General features: G+C 43.2%; 1 protein-coding gene across 1 annotated transcript in view; it reads left to right on the top strand.

The window, feature by feature from the left end:
- Positions 1 to 1,943: 1,943 nt before the first annotated feature.
- ccbe1 (collagen and calcium binding EGF domains 1) overlaps positions 1,944 to 27,500 on the top strand; it is a 41,245-nt gene continuing 15,688 nt past the window's right edge. The window contains exons 1-3 of the mRNA XM_076283782.1: positions 1,944 to 2,163; positions 2,336 to 2,416; positions 26,445 to 26,497. Coding sequence (XP_076139897.1) covers positions 2,063 to 2,163; positions 2,336 to 2,416; positions 26,445 to 26,497 — 235 coding nt within the window. The 5' untranslated portion in view covers positions 1,944 to 2,062. The remainder of the gene's footprint in view (positions 2,164 to 2,335; positions 2,417 to 26,444; positions 26,498 to 27,500) is intronic.

Genomic DNA, 27,500 nt, shown 5'->3' with positions numbered 1-27,500 from the left:
AATAAAGCTTTGGCCAAAGGCAGGACTGGGGCTGGTCTAGTTATTTCCATCATAGTGTTGTTGTCTGAGAGATACAACAGGGGCTCAGTGGCACTAAGCTCAATGACACTTCATTGGGATGTGTCAACAAAATTGTTGTGTCACAAATAGAAAGCAAACAGAGTTCATTCCCAATGGTTCTGTTCTGATGATTTATCTGAAATATTGAATAAATAACATTGCACAGAATAGAGCTCATGGAGTTATGTGGGTTATTTTCTGTATATTAAAAAAAAACTGGCAACGAAACATAACAAATAAGATCCTACTGTACTTCAAATATTTGTTACTCAAATATTGTTACTCAGGTCTGTTGGACATTTTGACCACAAGGAGGCAGTATAAAGTCAAGGACATATTCACCATGGGAATCAAAGAGTTAGGCTTTTTTTCTTTTTAAATCAAGCATGAATGAAGTGATTCTGCCAACATTGGAGTCTGGGTATTCCTTTCATTAAAGAAATCATGTTTGCCTTCATGTCTATCTGTGATATTTTCAAGGTTATTCTATCATTTTCACAATACTGTTTTGTTTGACTGCAGCATATACCTGTGTTCACCTTGTTGCCATGTCTAGTTGGTTTGCTGATCTTTCTCAATCTGAAAGTCTCATTCAACCTTAGCCCAGACATTTCCAGCCACCCTGAGTGTCACCTGTCCAACTTCATAGGATCTTACCCACAAGTTTGTCTACTACAGTTGTTTCAGGATTATCAACATTTTGTAGTGGTGCTCAGTGTATGGTTTAACTGACTTACATCTTTTTGACCTTAGATACAGTCAAACACATTCATTGCTTTATTGTACAAACAAACTATTATGAAAATGTATATATTTGGATGTCAACAGTTGTTTGTCGGATAACTACAATCATGGAAGCACAAGCACAAGCACTGGTCACTGGTATTTTCTCAGCCAATTCTGACCAGAGGGTTAAAGGGCTAAATAACAATTGGCATACAGGTCAAGATTTGAAAGTCAACAATGGTGATTCTGGAAAAGCTCAAATCTCTTTGCTCTCTCTCTCTCTCGCTCTCTCTCTCTCTCTCTCTCTCTCTCTCTCTCTCTCTCTCTCTGTGTGTGTGTGTGTGTGTGTGTGTGTGTGTGTGTGTGTGTGTGTGTGTGCAGGGATGTAGTGGAGGCTTAACGCAAGTAAACACAGTTTATCCACCTCTGAATTTTCAGAAATAGAGTTTATCCACCTCTTATTAGAGTTTATCCACCTCTCAAAAGAGTTTATTCACTTTTAACATTCAAAATTCACACTGTATTATCCAACATTATTCTATATTCCAAATATGTACACTCATCATCAACACTCTAGGAACCATTTACTGTAATACCACTGGTATTGTTATGAACACTGGACAATAACCTCCACCATCATCAAACAAGTTCTGAATGCCTTTTAAAAAAAAATCTGATAGGCTACCGCATGGCGCAGTCCACCTCACCGATATCGCAGAATTCATAATTTACCCACCTCTTATTTTACCACTACATCCCTGTGTGTGTGTGTGTGTGTGTGTGTGTGTGTGTGTGTGTGTGTGTGTGTGTGTGTGTGTGTGAACACAGATGCTATGATTCATATCATGAAATTTAATTTGCAAGCAAGGTGACCTTTTTTTCTTGCTCAATTGTACTTTTCTGACGTAGCCCACACATACGTGGAATACAGAGGAACCAGTTTGGATCATATCATAAGGAAAGTGAAAGACAAACAGTGTAATGACAAATGAATTGCAAACACATTTTGAAATTACGGCTATAAACCCACATTAAGTGTTACCTTACATGTTATAGTGATAGAATCACTATGATGTGTCTTGGCACCGCGTTCAATGGTGTCAGGGGGGAGGAACCGGATAGATCACTCTAACACAGTCGACTCTAGACGTGTGACCTCGCGGGAGGCAGCCAATCAACTATCCTCGAAGTTTAGGGTACCGTCTTAAGTCCTCTCCTCCGTTCCCCACGCCGTTACAGGTGTTACCCAGGCGCGCGAACGATACCGTAGTTGGAAATGAAGTACATGGGAAGAGGACTAATTTTTAGAGTCGTAATGGTCTTATCGTTTTTCTCACGCGGCTTACTTTGGACTTTTCGAGAGGATCAAGATGACAGGTAAAGAAGCCGCGAAATTCGGTGTCCTTTCTAGGGGCGAGTGCAATATCCCAGATGTTGAGCTGCGCTCCTCAGAGATACGTTAAGCTGTTCATGTTGTTCCGAGATGTAGGTATGATATTGAAGATACTCTTATCTGTCAAAATCACAGCATCTCTGTATTTTCCCTCAGAGAGGTCTGCTCAGAAAACAAAATTGCTACAACAAAGTACCCTTGTAAGAAGTCCACTGGGGAAGTAACAACATGTTACAGGTAGGTGGTCAATTTCAAATTTATTTGAAAGCATGCGCTCTGCGAAATTAAGTCTAGCTTAGAGGGCGAGGCAGAGTCACTTTTTTTAGAGATACTTTATTTATTTGTTGATGAACTTCAACGATAGTATAAGTATAACCATATCCATTCTTCATCCTCTTCCTCTCAGTTGAACAGTTTGTGTAGTTTTGACATTGCTACATTATGTGCACGTCAAAAGGTGTTGGACAGCATACTATAAACATGTGGATAGCTTTTAGTCATTTTATGGACTTCAGTCAGTTGTAATTACTTTGCACGATGCAATTTGCCTCTGCCAAGTGACTATTAATGTCAGTGAGGGTTTAAGATTGCTTTGTCATGTAGACATGTTTGATTCTCATTCAGGACTCCCATGATATCTAATGAGTAACCACTCACTGAGCCAGTAAACCATTTGTGTCACACATTTCTAAACCCAACTGATGCCATAGGAAGTTCTTATACAATTCTTTCAGAATTTTGATTAGCATAAAAAAAATCCATGACCAAATAATTCAACAGATATAGGTGCTCCAAAATGTCAACACTCCAATCTAAATTTCAAACAGATAGATGCATGGGATGCAACCATATGGTTATCATCTGGGTGTCCCAAAGCAAACATACTGACCTATGGATCACCTATCACCTAACTTGCCCCTGTTCTGAGAAACCAACATGCATTACTAGAGAGGTTAAAGCCCCCAGCCTTTCACCAGACACTGCTCAGACATGACCCTGTAGTCTCTTGAGGTCTCCTTGCAAGTCCAAGACTAACAGGCCAAAAACTCAGCAGCGCTGTCTCCCAAAACTCTGTCAAATGGGAAAATGTGTGCCGTTTTCTGTCTTTGGTTAGGGATTAAGAGGTTGGAACTTTAATCTGGTTTCATAGCCAAAGGTACACTAGGGTTAGGGTCCCTAACCCTCTGTTCCAGACAGAGCCCCATCACAGCATTTACTTAAGCTCATAGTGACAGCAGGTTACAATGTTGGGCTTTGCATCCATGCAACAGGATGTTTAAATGATTAGGGTGGGATATGAGGATTGGTTGGGCTCTGTGTCTTTGACATTGTTTATGCTAAAGAGACCAGGGACACACGTACTGTTGCGCTGGGTGCACCTTAGTCCACCTGCAAGTTGACACACGAGTCGCTGTGTAGCTTATGTCGTCTGTTCCAGCATGTGTGTCGAAATGAGCGTCTTTGAAGCTTTTGCCAAACAAAACTGCTATAAAGCCGCCCAGGGAGGGTATTTTACGCAGGCTTGAACGACCTCCCCACAAAAGCCAGTCATGCATGCATGTAGAAATTTGTATGTATGGTCTCAGGTGGCAGACCTGTCATCATTGGCAACACAGTGATATATTACTAGCACAAAATGACCCTACTTTTGATTCAAGTTGAAAAAGAAACAAGTCCCACTGAGCTTTGAATGTCTGCATGGGATTCACAGATTAAACCAGCAGGGGGGCTCTCCAACATACGCTATCCATACCTCAGATGTCATCATATCTGCTGAACAGACAGTGATGTAAATCACTCTGTCGGGGGTCCAGGTCCTCACACTATTTAAGCCTGGACCAGGTTAGTTGAAGCAGGTCATCCTTGTTGGGACTGATCGTCAGCCAACCTCAAAAACGGATAATGCTATAAAACAATACTAAATCAGGTTGTGTTGTGCTTGGTTTCAGTCCATCCTTTCAGATCTCTGAGTCTGGACTGAACTCGTTGGAGAGCTGTTGAAGCTGCATACCTCTTCTTTTTACCAGAAATGGGATACTAGATGAACTGGCAAAATCATTCACCTTGAAATGACTGTGCCTGTCATTGACAATGATAAATGTGTGTTTGCTAGTGCTGGCTCATTTAGTTTGTGATCAGATTGAAATTACATGATGAGTCTTTCATACGGAGAATAGTTAACATGAGTACATGAAGCTGGGATATTTATTGTGATGAGTTGAGTGGGAGACTTAAAAGACCAGATGATTAATTGTATGCTTTTATGCTTTTCTGGAGTTCAGTGTCACTGACTTTAAGAAAGGAAAATATGGAATGTTTATAAGAATGTAAGATTTTTAGAGTTGCCAGCAGTTTACTTATCAGTTGATAAATTGTTATACTGGTGTAGAATCTTTTTTCCATCATGAAACTCAAAGTGCCAGTGGTGCACACAGATGCTGTAGTTGAGAGTCAAAGCTAAGTGTCCTTGGTGCTGCAACGTGTTGTAAGGAACAAATGAAAGCTAGAGCATACCCAGAGTAACTGCACTGCAACCGTCACACACCATTGGTATGTGGCGTTTGTAATTGTTGCGCTTTGTTATTGCTCCAAATATTTCTGGGGGTCTCAGAGCTTGTGAGTTTGTTGTGTTCTCTCCTGCCTCCCCCCCCCCCCCTGCCCCCCTCCCTCCCTCCTCTGAAGCTGGAACATTCCAGGATAAAGCAGTTTACTGAAATGGGACTAAAGGGCAGCTCATCCACAGCACAGCGGATATCACTGGCATTTCTCACCCCCTCGACACGACGCCATTGGGCTGGGAGAGTAGCCATGACTCCGCACGTGCTGGTCATTCGCCTGCAAAGCGCTTGTTTATCTCCAGCAACAGCATGTTCATTATCTGGTTAAGCATAAACAAATGTTTAGGCTCAGAAGCCAAAGACATGTCCTCAGCAACCTCACCCCTGACATGTCCACTGGAGTGCTTTGAAAGGGATTCTGGGAGTTTCCGTCCAGCAAAAGGCTGTCATTCCATTTCTCAAAGCTCAGTCATATTGCAAGTCTTCCGGGAATATGGGAAAGTCTCTTACACTAAAAATGAAGCCTTGCTTGCTCAATCAAAAGACATCAGCACTTCTGTGGTAGTCATCATTGCATGCATTGTTTCAAGGTTGATTGTGGTATTGCCAGTGCATTTTCTAAGCAGTATTTTATATCTTTATTATATTATTTTTTATAAACATCAGGCATTTCTTCCAAAAATTGGCTTGTTCGATCAACTTGTATGATGCTCATTCCAGATTTCCGTCAGTGAAAAGCTGCCCTGATTTGATATCTGAGTCCATTTAGTCAGTTCTGTGAGCCCATCAGCCCAAGCCCAAAGGCATGGCAGAGTGGAATTTCTTCATATTTTGCACCAGATTTATTGTTTGCTGGCTTGGCTGAAAGCAGTGAGACATGTGAGTCTCTATTTCATTGCAAAAGCAATATTATATAAGGCTGGCTCACGGTGCGAAGAGGAAGCACGGTATGATGAATCGATACATGTATTGCAGTAAAAGAAGATGTCAAGTTTCACTGCTAGTATGGAAAAGGATTTTATTTCCTGTGGATCAGGTGGTCTGTAGCACCTTTCGCTGTGGCTTACAGTGTTATTGTGTTTAGCTTTCATTGAGATATCCTACAGCAGGGACCTCAACATAATTTTTTTAAACTGAGAATTAGCAATATCCACACTTTAATGGGCCCCTGAGAAATGGGGTGATAAAGACAGAGTCTCCATAGTCATGAACTCATAAAAACTGTGACAGAAATATGGAGTTTCTTTGGGACACCCAAACCAAATTAATCAGCGTCTTTATATTGTTGAAAGCTTTTGGCTCGGTCTAGTGAAAGATGAAATCTCTGTGGACATGGCTAAGCGCTTGGAGATTTGAGTGCATTCATACTTCATGTCTTGTGTTCCTCTCAACCAGCAATTTAGTCAAAGTCACTCTAAATTCCAAACATCCAAATTGGAAGTATCAAATGCAAATAATTCAGCCAGGAACAGATCATTTTACAGTAACAAAAAACACTTCAGGGACTTGTGTGTCACTCTTTATGAGTTGGCCGGAAATATTAGGCAATTGCCTGTGATTAATATCCTTTGCCGACATGGCATCCAGATGTTTCTTGTTACGCAAAAACTTTATCATTAGGCAACTGCTTGATGTATTTGAAAACGTCCTGATCCACAGTGGTCAGAGCAGTCATTGGGATTGGTCACAAAGATTGAGAAAGTCCTCTGTAGTTATGCGTACTTAGCGAATGTTTCTGCAGGAATGTCCACCTCCATATGAGGCTGCAGGAGCTGCAGGGTTTCACAGACTGGAGAGCGTCATTTTCTTGTGTTGAGCTGCCTGACTGGGCTGCCTCCCATCTGTTTGGAGTAAACAGAGTATTCAGCACTCTCACGGCAAGTGGGATTTAGCTGGAACCGTGTTTGAGTGAGATGCTTACCCGAATGGTATTTATTACAAAGTCTGTTGTGCTATCTCTTCTCCACTGCTCGGTCAGCTTTTGGAAAGTTAATGGGTGTCCAGAGGAGCACAAGGGCATCCAACCTTGTGTGGGGCATTTAGGTCATAAGAAACCTGCGGTGTATACACACCCCAGAAGGTTAACGTCAGCCTCTGTGTGTGCAGAAACCTGGCATGGGTTGTCTGCAAAACACAATCAGCAAAACCAGTTTTTTTGGTCAAGACCGTGGACTCAAAAAAAAAAAAAACATTTCCCCATTGGCTTGCAAGGCCCAAATCAAAATGTGTGAGCGTGTGTGTGTTTGTGTGGGTTCACCAGAATTAGCTACAGGCACATGCTTTATGTAATGAGCACGTTGAAAAGATCTGGCTGATAGAGGTAAAAATGCCTCCACCTTGCATATCTGCACAGTTACACACTTCATCTAATAATAATGATAGTGTTGTGTTTGGCATGCAAGTGTTGCAAAAGTCAGTGGAAGGCACAGTAAATAGTGCAGTGAGGTTTTCTCTAACTTTTAGAGTAATAAATTCTAATCATAACTTATACTGTACTTCGCCCTTAAGCATACATCTGAAATGCCCAACACGCGAACACCCAAACACAATTTAGTAAGATAATGCAAAGAGCTGCTAATAACATTTAATAATAACACTGATCTGGCAGTCAATCAATAAAAATCCAATTATTGGCTATTTATTCACCATTTATGACATTTCTGGGGTTAGTGCTGTGGGGTGGATGAATTATTTATTTGTTTCAGCTGGGTTGTCTTGGATATTGGTATAACATTTCAATTTAGGTGAAAGAGACATGTCTGTTCCTGAAATGTTGTCATCACACCTTATCAGTCATGTATTTTTTTAGTTAGTGTCTTTAAGTAAAATGGTTTCAAATGGTGCTCACCAAGTTTGACATATTTCAAACAGTTGGAACTTGCACTGTTTGATCTCTTCTATTCAGTTTACAGAAATACTCTTAGATCAAGAAAACACTGTTAGGCTATATTGTCCTTTTTATCGCCAGTAAGATTGATGATTCTCTCAGTAACCCTGCTGCATGCAAAGAGACACTTGACATGGAGGATTTGCAGGCACATGTGGCTGTGCTCTCCCATCAGTCACTTGAGATAAGCGGTCCATCCCACTCAGCCTCACTATCGCCAGGGGCAACAGCCTCCCGACCATCAACCCCCAGCCTTTGCCTGATGAATCAGCCCTTATGTCTCCCCTCACTCACTCACTCTCTCTCTCTCTCTCTCTCTCTCTCACTCACTCTCTCTCTCACTCACTCTCTCTCACACTCTCTCTCTCACTCACTCTCTCTCTCATTCACTCTCTCTCACACTCTCTCTATTTGTCTCTCACCCACTCACTCAGGGAGCTCCATGCCAGTGTCTGGCCTGTCCTCCCCAGCTGGAGATAAAAAGCCAGACTGGGACAGGAATGCTGTCAGGGGCTCGTTACTTCACATTTTAATAAACGCTCAGTAGCTGGCTAAGAAAATGCAAAATGACATTGTTTCTCCATCCTCCTCCACAAGTCCTGGTAATCGTCTCAGGTCTGACGTGGGTGTTGTTTTGGTGATTGTGCTGTTGCTTTTGATTTTGTGGTTGTGGTTGTACAACTCTCAATTGTTATGTGTGTCGTGCACCATGGTAAGACCATACTCATGCAAATTCCCATCTCAGTCCGTTGCAAATCATTAAACCAGAAGGGTCTCATTTTGTCTGCTACTAATTAAACCACGGAAATAAAAAGGATAATCTGTCGCGATTCTCATCTTTGAAGTTCTCCCTTCACTTTTTTAGAGACTTTAATTTCCAGCAAAACTTACAACCGTGTTGGCAGCGTGTGTTTTCCCAGTCGTGTGTTGTGTTTATGTTGGGCTGAGGTGGACATCCTCATGTTACTGAGCCCCTTTCACACATCAGACTAATCCCTCAATAGTCTGCACAGCAGCTCCAGGCCCCAGCCACACAGAGCGAGAGAACTAAATAATGACCTGTTCTCAGCAGGTGCTGGAGCGTATTCCCTCAGAGTGGACTTGAGCACAAAACTCTCTGTCTATTGGGTGCCATTAACTTGTCTTTACACCCTACAGCATTTTTTTGCAGTTCTCAAATATCCAGCTATTAACTGGGAGACAATACAAGCTATGTAAGTTCATTGCATTTCTTGGTCTGTGAAATAAGTGGCAAACATCAATAACAATCCTTTTCTATCAAACAAACCTCAATAGGAAAACAAACATCCCTAATATTGACTATATAAATCTTGTAACAATTTACAACACACTCTATTATAGTCATTTGTTATAAATGCAGAATTTCATTCCTATTTTAATTGGAAATACTCAAAACACATGCCTTTGAAGAGACTATGATAAGATCTCAGCCTTTTCTAATTGAATGCAGCTTAGGATATTGTTTAGTGCCATGTGACATTGAATAAGTTAGGGGAAAGCCATCAATCCAACCAAGCTTGTCATTACTCTATGAATTATAATTTATTTTCTTTCTTCAAATTATCATTTTTACAGATGAATAAAAAATGGGACATAACACTTACAGGCCTCTCCAAGCTCACCAATCACACTCTGGGATTTTGAATAAACAAGTGCAACAGCACACTGAATTTAAGAGTGTCATACTCTTAGCTACTATATGGGCTCTTCAACTGAAGAAACAGACTGGCAGGGTGTTTATTTCAAATGCCAGAGTAGGCTTGCTGTGCTCGGAGAGGCAATTTATGAGTGTGAGATATTTATCTTGTTTCAAAGCGACACTGCGTCCCGGTGTTCCGGTGACAGTATAGGCATGTTGTTGAGGTCAAGATCCGCTGATTCCCTGATGTTTTTCCAAACACTTCATACTGGATACTCACTTGTACTGCTGTGTGTAGGGGCTCAGTGAGTGTTGTGGAGAGGGAAGGGAGAGCAGGTGGGGAATGGCAGGGTAGCAAGAGACAATAGTTTATTCATTTACCATATCTTTATCATTTTGTCAAACTCAATACTACACTTGTGCATTTAGCTAGACACCTGCCAAGTGTGAAGTCAGTTGTATGGACAAACAGTTAGAGAGAAGAACTACCAGACAGGCACATAAACAGACACACATACAGACAAATGTTCCTCGATTGTATTTACCTTTGCTGTAGAAATGTACACACTCTTCCAGCTGCAATACTTTGATGTATTTCTTGATGATTCTAGTAGCTGCCATTGCTATTACCGTGTGTTGTTGCTTCATCAAGCTCTACCACTGCCACTTCAATTTCAAAACTGTAACATCCTCTCTGGTCACTGGTCATCCTGGTGGATGAGGGAAATCATAGCTCCTACGTAGCAAGTATCTGCTTAGCAAATTGCTGTTTCATTTTGCATTGTTATTTCTACTCGTGGTAAAGGCAACATAGAACAGAAGTAAACAAGAACATTTTGGAGTTGTTACATTATTTATTTTGTAATTTTTGGGAGTTATAGACTAACTTGTGTAACCTACTTCCAGTGCATTATGCCAAGTGAGGCTAACAACGTGGGTGTCAGACTGGGTTATTACTTACACAGAGAACACAAGGGTTTGTATTCTGTTATTCAACTCTGGGGTACACAGCAAATAAGCTCATTTCCCAAAAAGTGACGTGATCCTTTAAAGCCCATTAAGAAACTATCTCTGCCTAGTTCTGCATACAGTACATCTTAAAAACTGGTGGGTTTGTTCATTTGCATTTTGTGCAACTCTAAAGATTCAAGTTTATGATTCATTAGAATCTTGGGTGGCTTACAGTGTAACACACACGTATTCAGTCTCCCTCAGACATGTCTGAGCAGTGATTGCCCTAAAAAGACCGGGCAGACTGTGGTCATTTAAGACGTTGCTCAGACATAAACTCTGTTCTTGGTCATAACCTTGTCACACTACAGTCCTGCCATGGCAGTGTTTTCACACAGATTGTAATGGCTGAAACAATCGTTTACAAACTGCACAGTTTGAAGTCCCATTAGTGTTCCATAATGGGCTGCAGTTTAAAAAGGAGCACAGAGTTGCCACAAAAGCCATGACAGTGGGGCTTAGGTGTGGTGCAGGTATTGAGAACATTTGGCTTTTTGAGGAAATCAACCTGCGCGTTGGCATGTAATTGTCTATACTTGGGCAGGCGCCATCTTTCATGCACCTGTTGCTACTTGCTAAGGTATAGATTGCATTTGTTCTGCCAAGCGGCTTGTTATCTGAGAACAGTTTGCCACAGTTAGGATATTTTGAGAACTTGTAATGGGGACTGGCAAAAATATACTGAGCATATCAGTTGCACTGCACATCGAAAATGTTGGTGAATATACCTGTACTGTATAACCACTGAGCTTCTGTCTGTAATCAATGCACTAATCAGACTCAATAATGTGCGTTTTTTCAGTAGTGCACATTATCTTTTCATATTTCATTACTTTTCCACACATGTTGAGGTTGTCAATGTTTGGTTTCTAAATGCCTGACAAAGAGATATATTGGGCACTTGATAACAATTCATATTGTAGAGACATTCTTACTCCTTTGTTATAGCCAACAAGGATGTGACTGAACTTGCAAGTCAGTCAGTTCCTCAAAGCTAGATCATGATCCAGACAGTAAACACATTCAGTTCACTTTCTCCTCATATTATCTGGTGAGATATGACTTTGAACCTACTCATCCAGGCTGTGGCATCTCCACTGACCTCAAGCAGTGTGAGCTCACAGATTGGCCACACATGTGATTATTCATCGTCTGATTATTCATCATCAGAGAGTCTCTCTCTGTTCATATGTATGCATGTGTTTGGGAAGAATAACCTGTCTGAGAATGCGTCAGATGCCAATGTACTCCACCCAACCACATCACCCCCAAGGAAAAAAGAAAAACAAAAGCACCGCTGAAGTGAGTTGTTAGTTTGATCGTTATGTTTGGTAGTTAAGTAGTTTGGCTTTATGGTCAAGAGAATGATTAAGCTTAATTTCCTGTTTTTTTACGAAATATTTATGGATGCAGCGTCCAATTGGGTGGCATTTTTCTGTATTTGTGTAGAGAGAGAGAGAGAGAGAGAGAGAGAAGGGGGGGGTGTTACAGAGGGGTTAAGAGGAATACAATATGCAACCGTTGGACTGGCCTGTGGCCCATGCTCTTTTGTGTAATCGTCTGTGTGTTTACCTGAGCAGCACCATTGCCAAGAGCAATAAATGGATGGTCGGGATTTTAGGCAAAACAAAACAACAAGGTTTACATTTGGGGAGAACAATGAAGCCACATGTGGTTCAGACACTGCTAGCAACAAGCTGTTCCCCCATCCTAGCTCCCTTGCCCCCCACATGGAAACTTCATGGTGCTCCTTCCCCCTCTCCCTGTACCGCTCTCTCTCTCTCTCTCCCCCCTTCTCACTGTACTGCTCTCTCTCCCCCCTTTCTCTATATTGCTCTCTCTCTCTTTCCTTCCCTCTCTCTGCCTCTTTCTTCATAGAGGTAACATTTGTAAAAGAGAGCCAGTCACGCATTTGTTTTTCTCCTATAAACAACATCACAGGTTGCTGACATGTTGACTGAGCTGTGTGCTCTAGTAATGGGCATCCTGGTGGGTTTTTAAATCACTCATGCTTAGGAAAGGTTCAGTTTCAAAATAGTTCATAATGGAGAACATTTACAAAGAATGTGCCATCTCTCCAGCCGTTTTTATAGTTTTTGGTGTTATCTTTATTTTTAAAATGCTGGAATTGCCCTTCCTGGAAAAGTACCTGAAAAGACTGAAGACCAGGTTTCTGGGTCATCAGTTGGAGTTCATGTGAAGCATAGAACACACACCTAAAGACAACATTGCCTTTGTGCTGGTTACAACCGTATTCCTACACTTGGGATCACAAGGTATATTTCACTCAGTATATTTCACTGCTGGAGCTCATTTTTGTTTTTGTCTGTCTTTGTACACACTTTTTGGTCATTCTGACTCTTAATTTATTCTCCCATTAGGAACCAGAAGACAATAATTTATCAGTCCAGCAGGACCTTAACATGCCAAAGGAAATGTTCCCCTGCACCATTAAGCATAGCCATACCAATCATTTTCTATTACAAACATCTGGCCATTCAAGATTAATAAAATATTTGGAAGCCAACTTCACTGTTAGTGCTCTTTGGCATGGCTGACATTGTGCCCCCATTGTAATTTTTGAGGTATGCTTTTGAATTTTAATATTTTTGTCAGTCAGATCCAATCGTTGTTGATTATGACTCACTGACATAGAGGAGCGGCTCTTCTAGGGGTAGGGAGGTTGTGTGTGTGTGTGTGTGTGTGTGTGTGTGTGTGTGTGTGTGAGGTTGGGGTGGAACTGCATGACCGTCTAGCCATCCTAGCCAAGCATGCTCCTTTCTTTCCTCTCTGCACCCGAATCAGCCTACTGTCTGGTTGGACGTGATGGGATGCTTTCTTATGTGTTCTAGCCAAATGAATGAGCTGACGCTGCAGATGCTTAATTTAATATCTCAAAACATTACATTACATTACATTACATTACATTTGGCTGACGCATTTTTAGCCAAAGCGACTAACAACATGGTAAACAGTTTAAGTTTTAAAGCAATTCTCAACAATTTTAGGACAATTTAAAAAACGGTAGAGTACAGTAAGAATAAGTGCATCAGTGAGTGCTGTTTTTAACAGTTACGTGTCAGTTCAAGACGGCCGGTGAGTGAGCTAGGATCGAAAACATGACTTGCACTGAGGAGCGCACTCAGATCTTTAGATGACGAGTTGTCTAAGTTGCTGTAGTTTGGCTGTATTAACCGTTCTTCTTTGACTCTGATGAGTTTACACACTTTTATATGTCAAGAGAGAGAATCACCACCATACAAAGCATTTTTTTTTTACTTCACCTTTAGCTATGAAAAAGTGTTTCCTCTGCCATAGAATGATGCACAATGGACCATTAAATAATATATTCCTTTAATACTTTATCTATTGAGTCCTTCCCCATGGACAAGCCGTTTTAGCACATCCTGGACAGCGTCCATGTCTCTGGATGTTTCTAGGCATCGAGCGCTTGGGTACTCGTAGTAACCCACTGCTCCTAAGTGATTTGTGTGTCTGGCCCAGGGCCAGGGCTGTATGGTTTAAGTTAGAGGTGTAAGAGGCACACAGAGGATGTCTTGGTCAAGAGGAGCTGCATAACAACTTATGGACAGGCATGCTCTCCATAATTTCCTGGCTTGTCAGGATGAGAGACATCAGATGCCGACATTTTTTAAGCGGGTCTTTGTCTGTGTATGTGAGAGCACCTCGCACTTCCTCTCATTTGGGGCATATTAGTGCCAGACATTTTTTTTCAGCCAGGCATCCAGATCTTTAATGTCGCCATGGAGACCGGAGCGGGAGAGAACGTTTTTGAGCAGCGGACTGTTTTCCTTCCATTTCGGGACAGATGAGGGGTTTTAAAACAGATCCTTCTGGAGACGGTGGTCCACATCTTGACTGAATTGACTTTAATTGCTGGTCATGTTTGTAGGCTTGAAGAGATGGCTTCATGATATTGAGATCTGAGTGATAAAAAGATGGGGGGATTTCAGACGGAGGGATGGAGAGGGAGATTGGCCCGTATTGAAACCTCTGTTTGTTCCAGCCCAGAGGAGACCCACCAGTGCATCTAACCCCGACCATGTGCTCGTCAGGAGGTCTCCTGTTGAATCACATCAACATCCACGCCGTTGTCAAGATAGGGCGCAAACACGGCCGCAGGAACATGACAGCAGCGCGAGCGAGATTAATAAATTCCTGCTCGTTACCGTGCCAACCCTTTCATGCCCTCTCCTGGGGAATCACACCCATGCAAAACAAGACCTCACAACCAGAATGAAATAAATAACAGGCTCCCCATTGTCAGACTCCCCATTGTCCCCTCCCCCGCCCCCACCATACTCTCTCGCATGCACACACACGTATGTATGCATGTACGTCGGGTCCGAGGGTGATTATGTCAGCGACTTTGGAGTCTGTTTCCAATGAGTGTGAGGAATGGTGTGAACACCCTGATTTTGGGGGTGGCAGGCCCCCAGACACTCCCCACCCCCACCTCCACCCTTCACAAGTCTGCACTGTGTTACCAAGGGATGTCCACAGCCCATTTTTATGACTCGACAATTGATGTAATTTCTTAAACCTCTGGCAACGCTTCGCGTAAATAATGTATGCGTCAAAACATGAGAAACGAAGGTAGTGTGTCCCACGGAATTAAATGAAGCAGAGCCTCGGCCCCAAATTCAATACACGGGCACTGTTTGTGTTGGAGCCAGGAGCGCTTCCCAGGAAATTGTTAGGGATCCATTAAACTTGTCGGAATAATATAGTGGTGAGTTTGGGCAGTGTTTGAGCCATGGGTAGCCATTACTACTTAAAGAGGAGAAATATCTACTCCGTTATGTAGGGATTCCACTTGCTAAATGAGCTTTGGATGAAGAATTGCTGTTGGTGGAATCTAAAGGCTTGTGTATGCAAAGGCTCCAAGTCTACAAATTTATGCCTTAATAAAGTATGACCTTATTTCGTTGAAGTTAATGCCCCCCCTCTATCGTTGGATCTGTGGGAGGTAAAGCTGTCCAGTTGCTGGCCTGCTGTGATTGTTTTAGTGAGCATATGTCTATTTGGTCTTAAGCTGTCTGAAGCAGTAAAATCAGTTGTTGCATGAGTACATGTATGTTTGTACATAGTGGCATGTGCTGCCATTGCCGTGAGCATTTGACAAATGCCAATGATCTGCACTGCGTGCAAGTGTGTGTGTGTGTGTGTGTGTGTGCGTGTGCGTGTGCGTGTGCGTGTGCGTGTGCGTGTGCGTGTGCGTGTGTGTGTGCGTGTGTGTGGGGTGTGTGTGTGCGTGTGTGTGTGTGTGTGTGTGTGTTCGTGTGCATGTGTGCGTGTGCGTGTGAGTGCGTGTGGGGTGTGTGTGTGGGGTGTGTGTGGTGTGTGTGTGTGTGTGTGTGCATGTGCGTGTGTGTGTGTGTGTGTGGGGTGTGTGTGTGTGTGTCTGTGTGTGTGTGTGTGTTTATGTGTGCATGCCTGCTTTGCTGCAGTTGCCGTACAGTATTTGTAGAGGAGAGTTTGATATGGCCCTCCTGCACTGGTCACACAGACAGACAGAGGGCCAGTGCAGGCAGGGAGCCCACACAAACACGAGCCTTTCTCACTGATGTCCTGCTGGGCTAGGGAAGCACACAAACACACACACACACACACACACACACACACACACACACACACACACATACACACACACACACACACACACACACACACACACACACACACACACAGACACACACACACACACACACACACAGACACACACACACAAACACACACACACACACACACACACACACACACACACACACACACACACACACACACACACACATCTGCCCCTCTTTGTTCATTCATTCTGGTGCTTTCTTTCTATCACTGCATATTTTGCCTGGTGCGTGTGTGCACTTCTGAGGTGTCTTACCCTCTCTCTCTTCATGTGCAGTATATTTTAATAAAGTGTGCATGCTTGAGAGAGAATGATAGGTCTGTAAAATGCATCTCTTTATGGAGTCCACATATATGTGGTTCTATGTCGGGAGACGTGTAAAATGCACTGTTATAGCCGAGCGATGACACCAGCCACAGAATCATTCTTCAACTCATTCCACACACGTCCAGTATTCTCCTGAGTGGACAGTAAAAACACTGTGTTGTTCCATCTCCATGACTGCGCTGGTTTCATTTATACTAAATTGACCACTTGGATTGTATTGGTCTTCTCACTGTAAATTGCACTGAATAGATTGGATTCCTGATTACCATTATTCATGTGCAAACCTCAGGAATCCCTTTAGACTGTACAGGCCTCTGAAAACACAAGAGAGTGTTGCACCTAATCATGGTCCAGAATGGATTGCAGCCCCATGACAGGAGGCCTGTTGAGGTGTATCCCATTTCAAGATAATCTGCTCTCTCTATTCTGCATGCCTTAAAATAATCAAGCCTAATTGTTTTATAATTGCCCAAGATAATCCTCTCCCAATTCTTTGTGTCCAGTGACCCCAAGGTAGATGAACTGAAAAAGTATTTGTAAATATAAAAGAAGATGGAGGCTACAAGAATGTCATGGAAAAACACAACGGTTTCCGTGCTGAAATAATTTGTAAGTAAATATGCCAGAAAAAGATGCTGTGCCACAGGGTGTCTGCTCTCCTTCAATGTAGCTGTCGTGACAACGATATTTTTAGCAAGGCAGGCGCTCACTCCAAATACAACCTCCAAAATGGAGAGAGAGAAAGAGTGATAGAAAGAGAACAAGAGAGCAGCAGGAGAGTAAAAAAGGAATCTGAGCATTTTTCAGAGGTACTTCAGGTCATAATTTATGTCTTCCTGTAAACGTATTCCCTCCTGGCTTTCTGTTTTGGAGACAAAACACTAGTATTTTCCGAGACTAACTCTCCTTTTTGGAATACTGTAGTGAACTTTCTAGACAGTTAGGTTGCTGTATCACTTGTATAAGTAAGACACTTTTGACAAGGTCTTTATTCACTTCTGTCATGATGACTACTTATGTTTATACAAGCATGGTGCATTTTGACATATAAGTTGTGGAGACCTCTAATAGATTACACATGCTGAATTATTTGAACAGGATATCCAAACATAACATGCTCTATCATAACACATCGCGGTCCTGACCCATGCAAATGTTAACTGCTGTACTGGTGGTAGGGCTTGAGTCCTTGCAATGAAGTCCAAATTGTGCTTACCTCCAGGAATTTGTGTAGAGCTTATATGTAAAGGGTTTTTTTTTTTTTTCATTTGTGTGACGTCCTTTACTGTTGCTGAGTTACACACTCACAAAAACTGTTTCTTATGCAAGAGGAGAGGAAGTTGTGGAAATGCTGCCATCGAGCTCCAACCGTATCCAAGTCCATTTGCTGGTTTCTGTGCTCTCCTTTCGTGACTTTGAAAGAATGAGGGGATGCTAGAGAGTGAGATTCCTTTTTTTTTATTTCCCCCATCTGACAAAGGCATGCTTCAGATTCTCAATTTTTAAACACACTTCTGGTCCATTTGTTGCTTTTGGACAGACGTTTGTTTACAGTAAACAGTGCATGCCATCAGATTGGGAAACAATGGAGGCCTCATTTTTTCAGGAGCATATTTTCTCAGTTGATCAACTTTGTTGGATTTAGTTGACTCAGGACAACTGGAAAAAAAAAACTGAAGGGGACTGGAAAGGGGGCTCTTCCCTTTAAATATTCCATGCAGAGTGGCCAAAGAAGGCTTCCCTGGAAGGACACAAGACTGGAATCATCATGAAAATTGACCATAAAAAGGACACATCTACCAGATGGGAATGTGGTTATTCATTTGTATTCACAAGAATTGGTGTTTCTAATTAGAAATCCGAGCAATGCAGCATGATGTCTGCTTCATTAGTATTACTGCTCCGTACTGAGCTGCCACAGACATCTCATTGGGGCATGCCTTACATCTCAACTCCAGTGTTCAAGTCACTTCAGGCACCAAGTGTACATGCCAGTGTTCATCATTTCCCATGCATCGGATGTGCTGACAGCTCAGTCTTTACTTTGGCAAATGTGCACTCGCCGGTGGGCAGGGATCCAAAGCAGAGTCTGCACCAAAAACAAGCACCTTTGGGCCACACTGGAGCATTCTAATTAAATCAGTGACTTCTGGCCTGGCAAGCCACCAGCACTGGGCTTGCAATGCAGAAAGCAGGCCTTTTTGTCACCACGGGAACATGAACTGGAAACCCCTTAAAAGAGATGTGGGGGGTATGAGTAAGAGATGGTGTATGTGTTTGTGTGTGTGTGTGTGTGTGTGTGTGTGTGTGTGTGTGTGTGTCTGTCGGGGGTGGGGTGGGGGGGGTGAAACATCTGGAACCAGCGTGGAGGTATTTAAGCAATGTGGTGTGTGGTCAGCATTCTCAATCTAATGTGCATTATCAAGATGTGCAGAGGCATTAGGGCACGGAGACATGGGGTGGCGCTTTAAAGGCAATCAGACCACCTCAGCTCACAGGCAAAGCCACCCAGACAATCAGGGCAGTAATCAGAGCTGGCGTAGGTCTGCAGAGGTGACCTGGGATTTATCTGAAGAGCCCAACAGCACACAGAGTTCCCACAACATAGGGCAATAGAGAGAATAAAGACTGAGGGGTGTCATGCATGACGAGGAATAGGAGCATATGTTCCTATTGACACTGTTACTGAGTGCACAACATGTATTATCTCTCTCTCTTTCTGTCTGTGTGCACGTTCACATAGAGGCAGGATGTCCTCAGTATATATACGCCTGAATGCCCCACTGCATGTTTATTTGCCCCTTTGCGATGTATGATGTGAAATCCATCTACACTGTGTGTGTGTGTGTGTATGTGTGTGTGAGAGAGAGAGAGAGAGAGAGAAAGAGAACTGTAACAGTGGATCACTGTCCAAGAAGCCCTTTGCTGCTAATGATATACTAAGACTTGAGTGGTGGAATGACTCCTCAGAGACACATCAGTGTTGTTTTAAACCCTTCCAAGTGTAAAGTCTAATGTATCTGTTGCCCCTCAGACCTGCCACTGTGCCTGCTGCTCCGAGCCCAGATAAATTATAGTTATTGAGCTTCCCTGTCACTAAGCAGATGTTAATAGACCCTACCCAGAGGGACCAGGCTTTGGGACATGTTTGGAGCACAGCTGCTTCTGTCCCAAGTGACCCCCTCTGTTGAGAAGCCTGCTGAAGAGGTGCATTCTGGGTAGGTATGAGGAGATGTGACTAGCGCTGCCTTTTAGGGTGATGTGGGCACATTGCTGTGCTATCTCATGGTATTGCATCACCATATCATCCCTTTTTTCTTGGTTTATTTTTTGGTTAAAATAGCTTTATTAGCGAATGAATATGTAATAGCATACTTGCATGTTAAGAGGGGTCTTATGGACACCTGGCTGAATGTGAACATTACGGAGCTATTGTAGATAACATATACCATTGTTTCAGTAATGGCTTGTGTACCTTTACATGTGTACCTCCACAGGCAGTGTTCCCTGTTAACTCGCTGTAAGAACACACTGGACATGGCAGGTGCATCATGACACCGTGATGCTGAGCTGAGTGTTGAGAGCCGTGTTGCCGTGGTGTTGGCGTGGTGTGTGTATGGCTAGGCTGTGTGGAGACGTGGGTTGGTGTGGTGTGTGTATGGCTAGGCTGTGTGGAGACGTGGGTTGGTGTGGTGTGTGTATGGCTAGGCTGTGTGGAGACATGGGTTGGCGTGATGTTTGGGTGGTGTGTGTATGGCTAGGCTGTGTGGAGACGTGGGTTGGCGTGATGTTTGGGAGGTGTGTGTATGGCTAGGCTGTGTGGAGACGTGGGTTGGCGTGATGTTTGGGTGGTGTGTGTATGGCTAGGCTGTGTGGAGACATGGGTTGGCGTGATGTTTGGGTGGTGTTTGTATGGCTAGGCTGTGTGAAGACGTGGGTCGTGCTGTGCTGGATGTATTGATGCCGTGTAGGCCCTGTGAATGTTTATAGGGTAATTAGAGGAGTGCTAGTTTAGCAGGGGTAGCCGAGGTCACTCTAATGGGTGTCTACATTTTCATGGGGCCCCTGTAACTTGATATGGATCAGCGTGAGAAATTAAATAAACTACAAATTAAAGAAAGCACAGGTGGAATCACCGCTGCAATTTGCCTGTGACTGGCATGTCAGCTTTGCAGAAAAAGCAATGTTGGAGAGTGGGTTTGTAGTTTGCAGTGTTTTAGTACCTAAATGTGCTAACATATTTTTGTGTTTGTTTGTGTGTGTGTGTGTGTGTGTGTGTGTGTGTGTGTGTGTGTGTGTGTGTGTGTGTGTGTGTGTATGTGTGTGTGTGTGTGTCACTCCAGCAGTTGGACTTTGCATGCTTTGTTTCGTTTTCACTTGTACTGTGGACAGTGGTACTGGTCATTTGGCAGTGTCCTCAGCCAGCCTGCCACCCATCACCTTCACGACTGTCTTTAGGCCGTCTCTCCCTCTTACCCTGCAGCAGCCTGTTGAAGGGGTTTCCCCTCTGGCATCAGTGTCTGTCAAACTAGAGGTGAATATAACAACTGTCTCTCCCCTGATTTCCAGTTTGTGGGGAAACAAGGTTTGTTTAGGTGGCAGATTTGGTCAATATGCAGTGAAGCATCTTATCTACACATCTTATTAGTGTGAGTTGATGTTCTAAACTCACTAAACTGATCAGAGGTATGCAGCTTGCTACCTCTGTTTGTTTCTCTCGACCTGGCTGTCGTCCACTGCTGAGATAAAAAAAACAACAACGGCTATTTCTCCCTTTTAAGTGCTTTGACCAGGGATAATCCATGTCAACCTTCAAGTGTCAAGTCCCCTGAGACCAAAACCAACCCCCTTTCTCCTCTCTCTTTCACACACTCTCACAAACACACACACATGTTCTTGAGTAAACATCTGGCTTGTCCCATTTGGCAGCCGGGTCTGATCAGGCTTGTTGTGTTGTGCCATTTTCTTCCCTGCTGCCTTCCATCAATGTCTCCCCCTTACATGTGACCTCACCTCATCTCCTGTGTTCAGGCTCTCCTGACCAGTGTCCGTTAGCCAGAGTGTACACTCATGCAACTGGACTCTGACCTGAGTCTTTGGTGAATTTTCCCACATTCTTATTAATGCTGTTCACGGCAATGGTTCCACACGGCAGGTATTCCTTCTTGATGAAATACAAGGACATGTTTTGACAAAGGGCCTGTATTTCACCTCACATCCTGCTTCAGTGTCATCCATTTTCATCCAGAACAGCAGCTGGCTCCATATATCACTCACCATCCATGCTAAATCTCTATCAATGAATTGCTTGTAAAAAGGGAGCCTGCAAAAGACATGGGGGACATTAGACTGCAGTGTGGTGTGATGTCCCAGGACGGACAGAGTGGAGGTATTTCAGGGCAGAGGAAACCACTGTCTGTGAAATGTCAGAGAGGCCAGCCAAGCGCTCCCTGACAAAAGACATGCTAATATGGAAACATTTTCAACAGCTTCACTTTCTATGTAAAAGACGCCAGAAATACGTCATAACATTCTCTGGCCTTATCCTTGAAAAATGAGTAACAACATTATGCAATAAGTTCACATTCTGTTTCCCTGTGCAAAGTTGTGTTTGTTTTTCTCATTCTCATTTTTTTTTCTCATTTTCTCATTTCTCAAAATAGTAGAATTCTATTCCATTTAGATAGAATCATTTCAAAATGTTCTCTCTTGTGATGTATGAAATAAATTTGAAATGAAAATTCAATTAAAATGAATATAATTTCCTTTTATTGTTAGATTGTGCTACTATCAAACAAGTGTGTAGAGGCTGACCATAAAACCTGAGGGGTTGTTATTGAGGCTTATGCGGAGACTTGAGAGAGAAATGATGATATCCTTTCTGAAAACCAAAAAAGTGTGAAGTTGGCGATCGGAGATCTGGACGGCCTTTTGGTGGTATTCTAGAACAATCCGATCTGTTCTGAAATGAATGGCCACATGGGCTGAAGGTCTGTCCAGCTGTGAGGTCAGTCAGCGCAATAAGGGGGAGCACCAGCCACTCTGTTTGTTTACAGGGAGCCCTTTTTTCTGCAGCGTTCAATCTTTCATAGTATTCTCTGATAATATTTGCATCTCAATTCAAAAAGATTAGGCCTTGAAAGAATCAAAGTCACCAGTGGCCCCAAAACTATAACATAAACAATTCGCTGAGTCAACAAATATGGACCAAAAATATTTCTAGGAAACTGAAGCAGAGAGGGGTAGATCCATGGGCAGTGCAGGATAGTCTTTCATGGAGTTCCACAGTCTGTTGTGATTTATTTGTTTTCTTGGCGACATTTTCCCAAGATCACTCTTAGCTATAAGCACACTGAGCACCTACAGGGATGTTATTGAGAGATTGGGTCATGTGGAGGCTGGCTCAGTTAGACCCAGCGAAAGCATCTATTCATGATTCTCTCTCTCTCTCTCTCTCTCTGTGTATGTGTGTGTGTGTGTGTGTATATGGGTTCATGCAATGTCATGATGTCCTCAGTATGTCTATATCTGAATGCCGAACTGCGTTTTTATATGCTTGCTGTATCTATATTTGACATGTGCCCTTCATGCATGCATTTAAAGTGGATATAAGGATGTGCGCGCGTGCGTTCGTGCGTGCGTGCTGTGGTGTGGTGTATGTGTGTTGGTGTGTGTGTGTGTGTGTGTGTGTGTGTGTGTGTGTGTGTGTGTGTGTGTGTGTGCGCTCATGGCGTGCTCTGCTCTCTGTGCTGCGCCTGGGAGAAGATATGTAGGGGAAAACTGTGTAAATCAGCTGTGAGACACTCAGAGGGCCTCTGTACGGATGTGTTCAAATATTTCAAGGGAACCTTGGAAAGTGTGAATGTGTGTGTAATAGAGGGACAGAATAGGACAGCATGATAGATAAGGTGAGGGAGGGAGAGGGAACACATCCATATAATGAGGCATGCAACCCCTTCAGCACCAGGTGGTAGGCCGTAGATTTGTGAGCCACTGGAGGAAAGCTTTCTCTCCCCTTGTCAGTCTCTCTCTCTTTCTCTCTCTCTCTCTCTCTCCCTCCCTCCCTCCCTCTCTCTCTCTTGCTGGTTCTTCCTCCTATCTCCTCCCCGGGAGAGCTGATACGCCACTCTGGGCTTAATTTTACCAGTGAGAGTTCCACCCATCAGTAATGAATTAGGGCGCTCGTTGGGTGCTGTGCCGTTTCTGTGGGGGATCCATCCGCTGCTGCAGCCTCCCCAGTGCTCCCACACGTCCCAGGCCACAGGGGGGGAGGGGGGGAGGCACTGGAGCTGTGGGGTGCTGGGGGAGGCAGATGAATTATCTGAGGAGCGCAGATTTAAATTTGCGGGTGGGAGAAAACCACAGTGTTCTGGGGAGGTCCATTAGCCACCCGTCTGCAGCAGTAAATATTCAGCATGTATCAGTGATTATGTGGGAAATTCATAGCAGCACCGGTCTCCCCTGGAGGTGTTGAGAAGAAATGTACGCAGCATTTGGAGAAGACAAGTGCTGGATGCTTTTGAAAAGTTACCTCTCCATGAAATGGGTTTTGATTTCACTTGTTAACACTGTTCTGTGAGCAGAAACAGTTCGAGATTGTTAAAGCCATCGGAAGACGTGAGAGACTGGTAAAATAAGAACAGCTGCCGTGATTTGATGAGTTTGCACAATCTGTTTTGCATCAGGCTCGCCATTGTTAAATTACAACTTGAGCTGTGTAATTTCTCAGGTTTTTCCTCTGTTTTCATTTCTCAAGGAGGTAATTTCACAAAGCCAGCGAAGTATTTAAAATATTCTGTGACACTAAATTGGATATGTAAAACCGCTACTACCAAGTCTTTCCTCATACTCCTCAAATTGAACTTTCATTTATATGGCAGTGATTCCACTGATAAGATCAAACGGTTTAAAGTAGAGATGTGTTTGCACTGTGGGTGAAATGAGTGGAGCTGAAAGAGCACCATCTAGGGACCCGAGAGGTAAACGCACAGCGGTACCCAGTTGGGTGGCTTATGGGATTACTTCAAAGAAGGTATAAACCTTTTCCCATATGGATCAGACCACCTACAGTATAATGAGGCATTATTTCAAGCTGTTTTATATTTAAACAGCATACAGTTATTGTTATTCAGCCCAGTGTAGAGGCTGATCATGTTGGATGCACTGTAAATCTATTCTGATTAGTTGATTGGTGAGCAAAAAAAAATTTTTTACTTTAATGTGAATTTGAATATGTGTTGTACAACTCTAGCTATATTGAGCTGCACCATTATGGTTTTGCAATAATTGTAACAAAGCAGTGAATATCAGGAAGATGGAGTCAAGTCAAGTCAAGTCCAGTTTTATTTGCATAGCACATTTTATATGAACAGAGTGCAACCCAAAGCCCTCCACAGACAAGCAGCATGACACACGGAGCAGCGAAAGATGCCAGCGTACCCGTTACTAGGCAACTGTACATAAAACACACATGACATAACGTTAGGCTATCGTGTGTTTTAGTTAAGTTAAAACACACATGACATAACGTTAGGCTATCGTGTGTTTTAGTTAAGTTAAAACACACATGACATAACGTTAGGCTATCTCACACAAGAAATGGAGCACAGTAAGTTTAGACATAAACAAACACAATGAACAATTCTAGCACAAGAGGCCATACAAACACATTTGCACAAAGACAACAAACAAGTCAGGTCCATGGATTCCCTTGGCGTAGCCTAGGCTAAGCAACACAGAGCATGATGTTCATGAACAGCCCAACCCAGGTGAGAGTTTGACTGTTAGGGGCACACCCAGAGAGACAGAATCCTGAGACTAAGTGCGTACAGTGTGTGCCAGTGACTCACACACATGTGCCACTATGATAGCATGACTATGACACTATGACCTATAGTTGTGGTTGAGCAGTAATGTCATGCCATGTCGCACAGGAAGTTCTGAATGGCTCATTCTTATCTTTCTGTATCCTATTTCAGGCCTTTCAGCCAATAAATAAACAGCTGGGTTTTGGTATTTCTGTGTTTTTGCATTGGTAGCCCTCCCAGCAACCAAAATGCATGAGTTTAACCTAATCAAGATGGAAAGATAAATGGATAAGATAATGGGTGTCTGAGGGATATGTTACTCTCTCTTTGTCATTCTTTTATTATTCTCTCTCTCTCTCTTTCTTCCTCTCTCTCCATCCCTCGCTCTGTTCTAGGTAAGTCTGACCCGTGGAGGCGGGTGCGTGTGTGAGTGGGAGACTGCCTTGGGCTCTGTGGCCTGCACTGCGTCATGGCCGTTAGTTGGCACGAGTGCAGAGGGTGAGTGTCTTAGTAGCAGAAGGGAGTGATGAGAAAACGCCACCCTGCAGTCTCTCCAAGCTGTTTAATATGTGCGCAGATTTGCATGCATGCGCTCCGATCAGTCTTCACCTCCTCCGCCTCCATCTCTGTCCTCCTCTCTGACTCACTCCCTCTGGTGTCTGCTGCTCCTCCACCTCCTGCTGGAGGCTGCTGTGGGGGCTGTCTCAGTGTGGGAGTGGCAGGGCTACTAGTGGTCGGGTCTGCAGGGAGTTGGAGCAAACGGAGAGCTGTGTGCAAAACAACATTCTTGCACTTTTTCAGCATGCATATTGTTGCTGCTGGCCATTTCTACCTTCTCACAGACACCGGGGTGAAATGAAACATTTGCTAGTGAGGTTTGAATAGTACCGAGGTGAGTCACCACTTTCCCTGGCCCTGCTCCACCCCCATCCCCACCCCCACCAGCCCAGCTCTCCCCCACTTCAGGGGGGGTGGAAGCAGGCGAAGTGGGGAGGGGGGGGGGGTCTGCTCTGTGACGGCTGCTCATGGGGGAGCGACTGAGGGCCGTGATTTAACGGGGTACCTCTGAGGTGAGCACCACTCAAGTGGGAGCCAGAGAATGTTGAAGCCTGGCCTTCACTTTGGCCAGGAGATGGAGTCTGCATTATGCTTTGATACGGGGGTAATTGCAAAAACAGCAGAAGGAGCACATTACAGAGAGAGAGAGAAAGCCCCAAGGCACAGCTGAAAATAAAACAAGTCAAGAAATTCTATTTATGATCGAAGTCCTGTGTTTCTACAGTATGTGTTGTTGTTATGCCACGAATGTAGTTTTGCTTCTGTTATGTAGATTCAATATAGTTGTCTATTTTTCTGCTGTTTCAGGAAGAAGTGCTGTGAAGGGTTTAAGTTTGTGCTGGGACAGTGCATTCCTGAAGGTATGGAAACTTCTCTTACCCAGTTTGGATGTCTTTCAGCTGAACTTGCTTCGATATTTTTGGAAACATTTTCCCACGTCCCATTGGTGTTCTGAAGGAGGTTGTGCTTTGTGAAATCTTGTTGTTTTAACCTCTGGAAATACCTATCAAAAACTTGCCAGTGTTCTAGCCAGCTTAATGATTATTTGATGAGTGTGGCTTTTTTTATAGTGGGATCAGGGCCATATAAATTAATAAATAAATAAAACAGCTAGTTTGCTCTTTTGGAGTATATGTGAAAACCACTAAACGTTTTTACTCATTAATGTCAAACCTTGTGTTTTCAGAAATGCTGTGATATGCTTCAGTAATATCCCACAACCCAGTTTAAAGCTGGAATATGCCACATTAGTCAGAAGGGGCTTCGTTTTATGGTCAAATAATTTCATATTTTACAGTAAATGCGTACCCAGAGGGGACTAGGTGGTTGAAGCTCTAACACGCTCCCTCCTTCCCTGATGTTGGAGCTGTCCTTACCTGCTCCTTGCTCCTGATGAGAAATGCACACCCCCTGTCACTGAATATGAGGGGTTAGATTTCTCCAGGGACGGATATGGAAGGATGTGCCCGGCTGAATGATACATTTCCCTGTGAAAGTCGACCCCTTGGCCATAAAATCTTGCTTTCATGCTGCATGTTTTATTTTTGTTAATTTTTTTTTTTTTTTTACTCACTTTACGTAAATGTATTTGGAGCACTTGTGAATATTTTGAGATTGTTGTGATATACTGCATGTATGAAGCCAAAATAAACAAATCACAGCCAGAAGAGAAACCCGTCACTCAGTTCAAACACATACTGTTCCATTGAAATTGAGTTACTGTAACCACACGCTATGTTGAAATCTTAAAATATTTTTTAATCTACCTCTGGCTGCTTTATCAGATTGTTTTCTCAGCCTTGTGAAATTATTGTTTCCCATTTATTTTTATAAAGGAAGCAAATGATTTCACGGAATGTATTT

The sequence above is a fragment of the Alosa pseudoharengus genome, unplaced genomic scaffold, assembly GCF_046254945.1.
Source record: "Alosa pseudoharengus isolate Yale_2024_CS ecotype anadromous, Long Island Sound unplaced genomic scaffold, YU_APseudo_1.1 YU_APseudo_1.1_scf_14, whole genome shotgun sequence".
NCBI lineage: Eukaryota > Metazoa > Chordata > Actinopteri > Clupeiformes > Clupeidae > Alosa > Alosa pseudoharengus.
The sequence above is the reverse complement of the archived record's forward strand: the minus strand, read 5'-3'. Positions and strand labels throughout refer to the sequence as shown.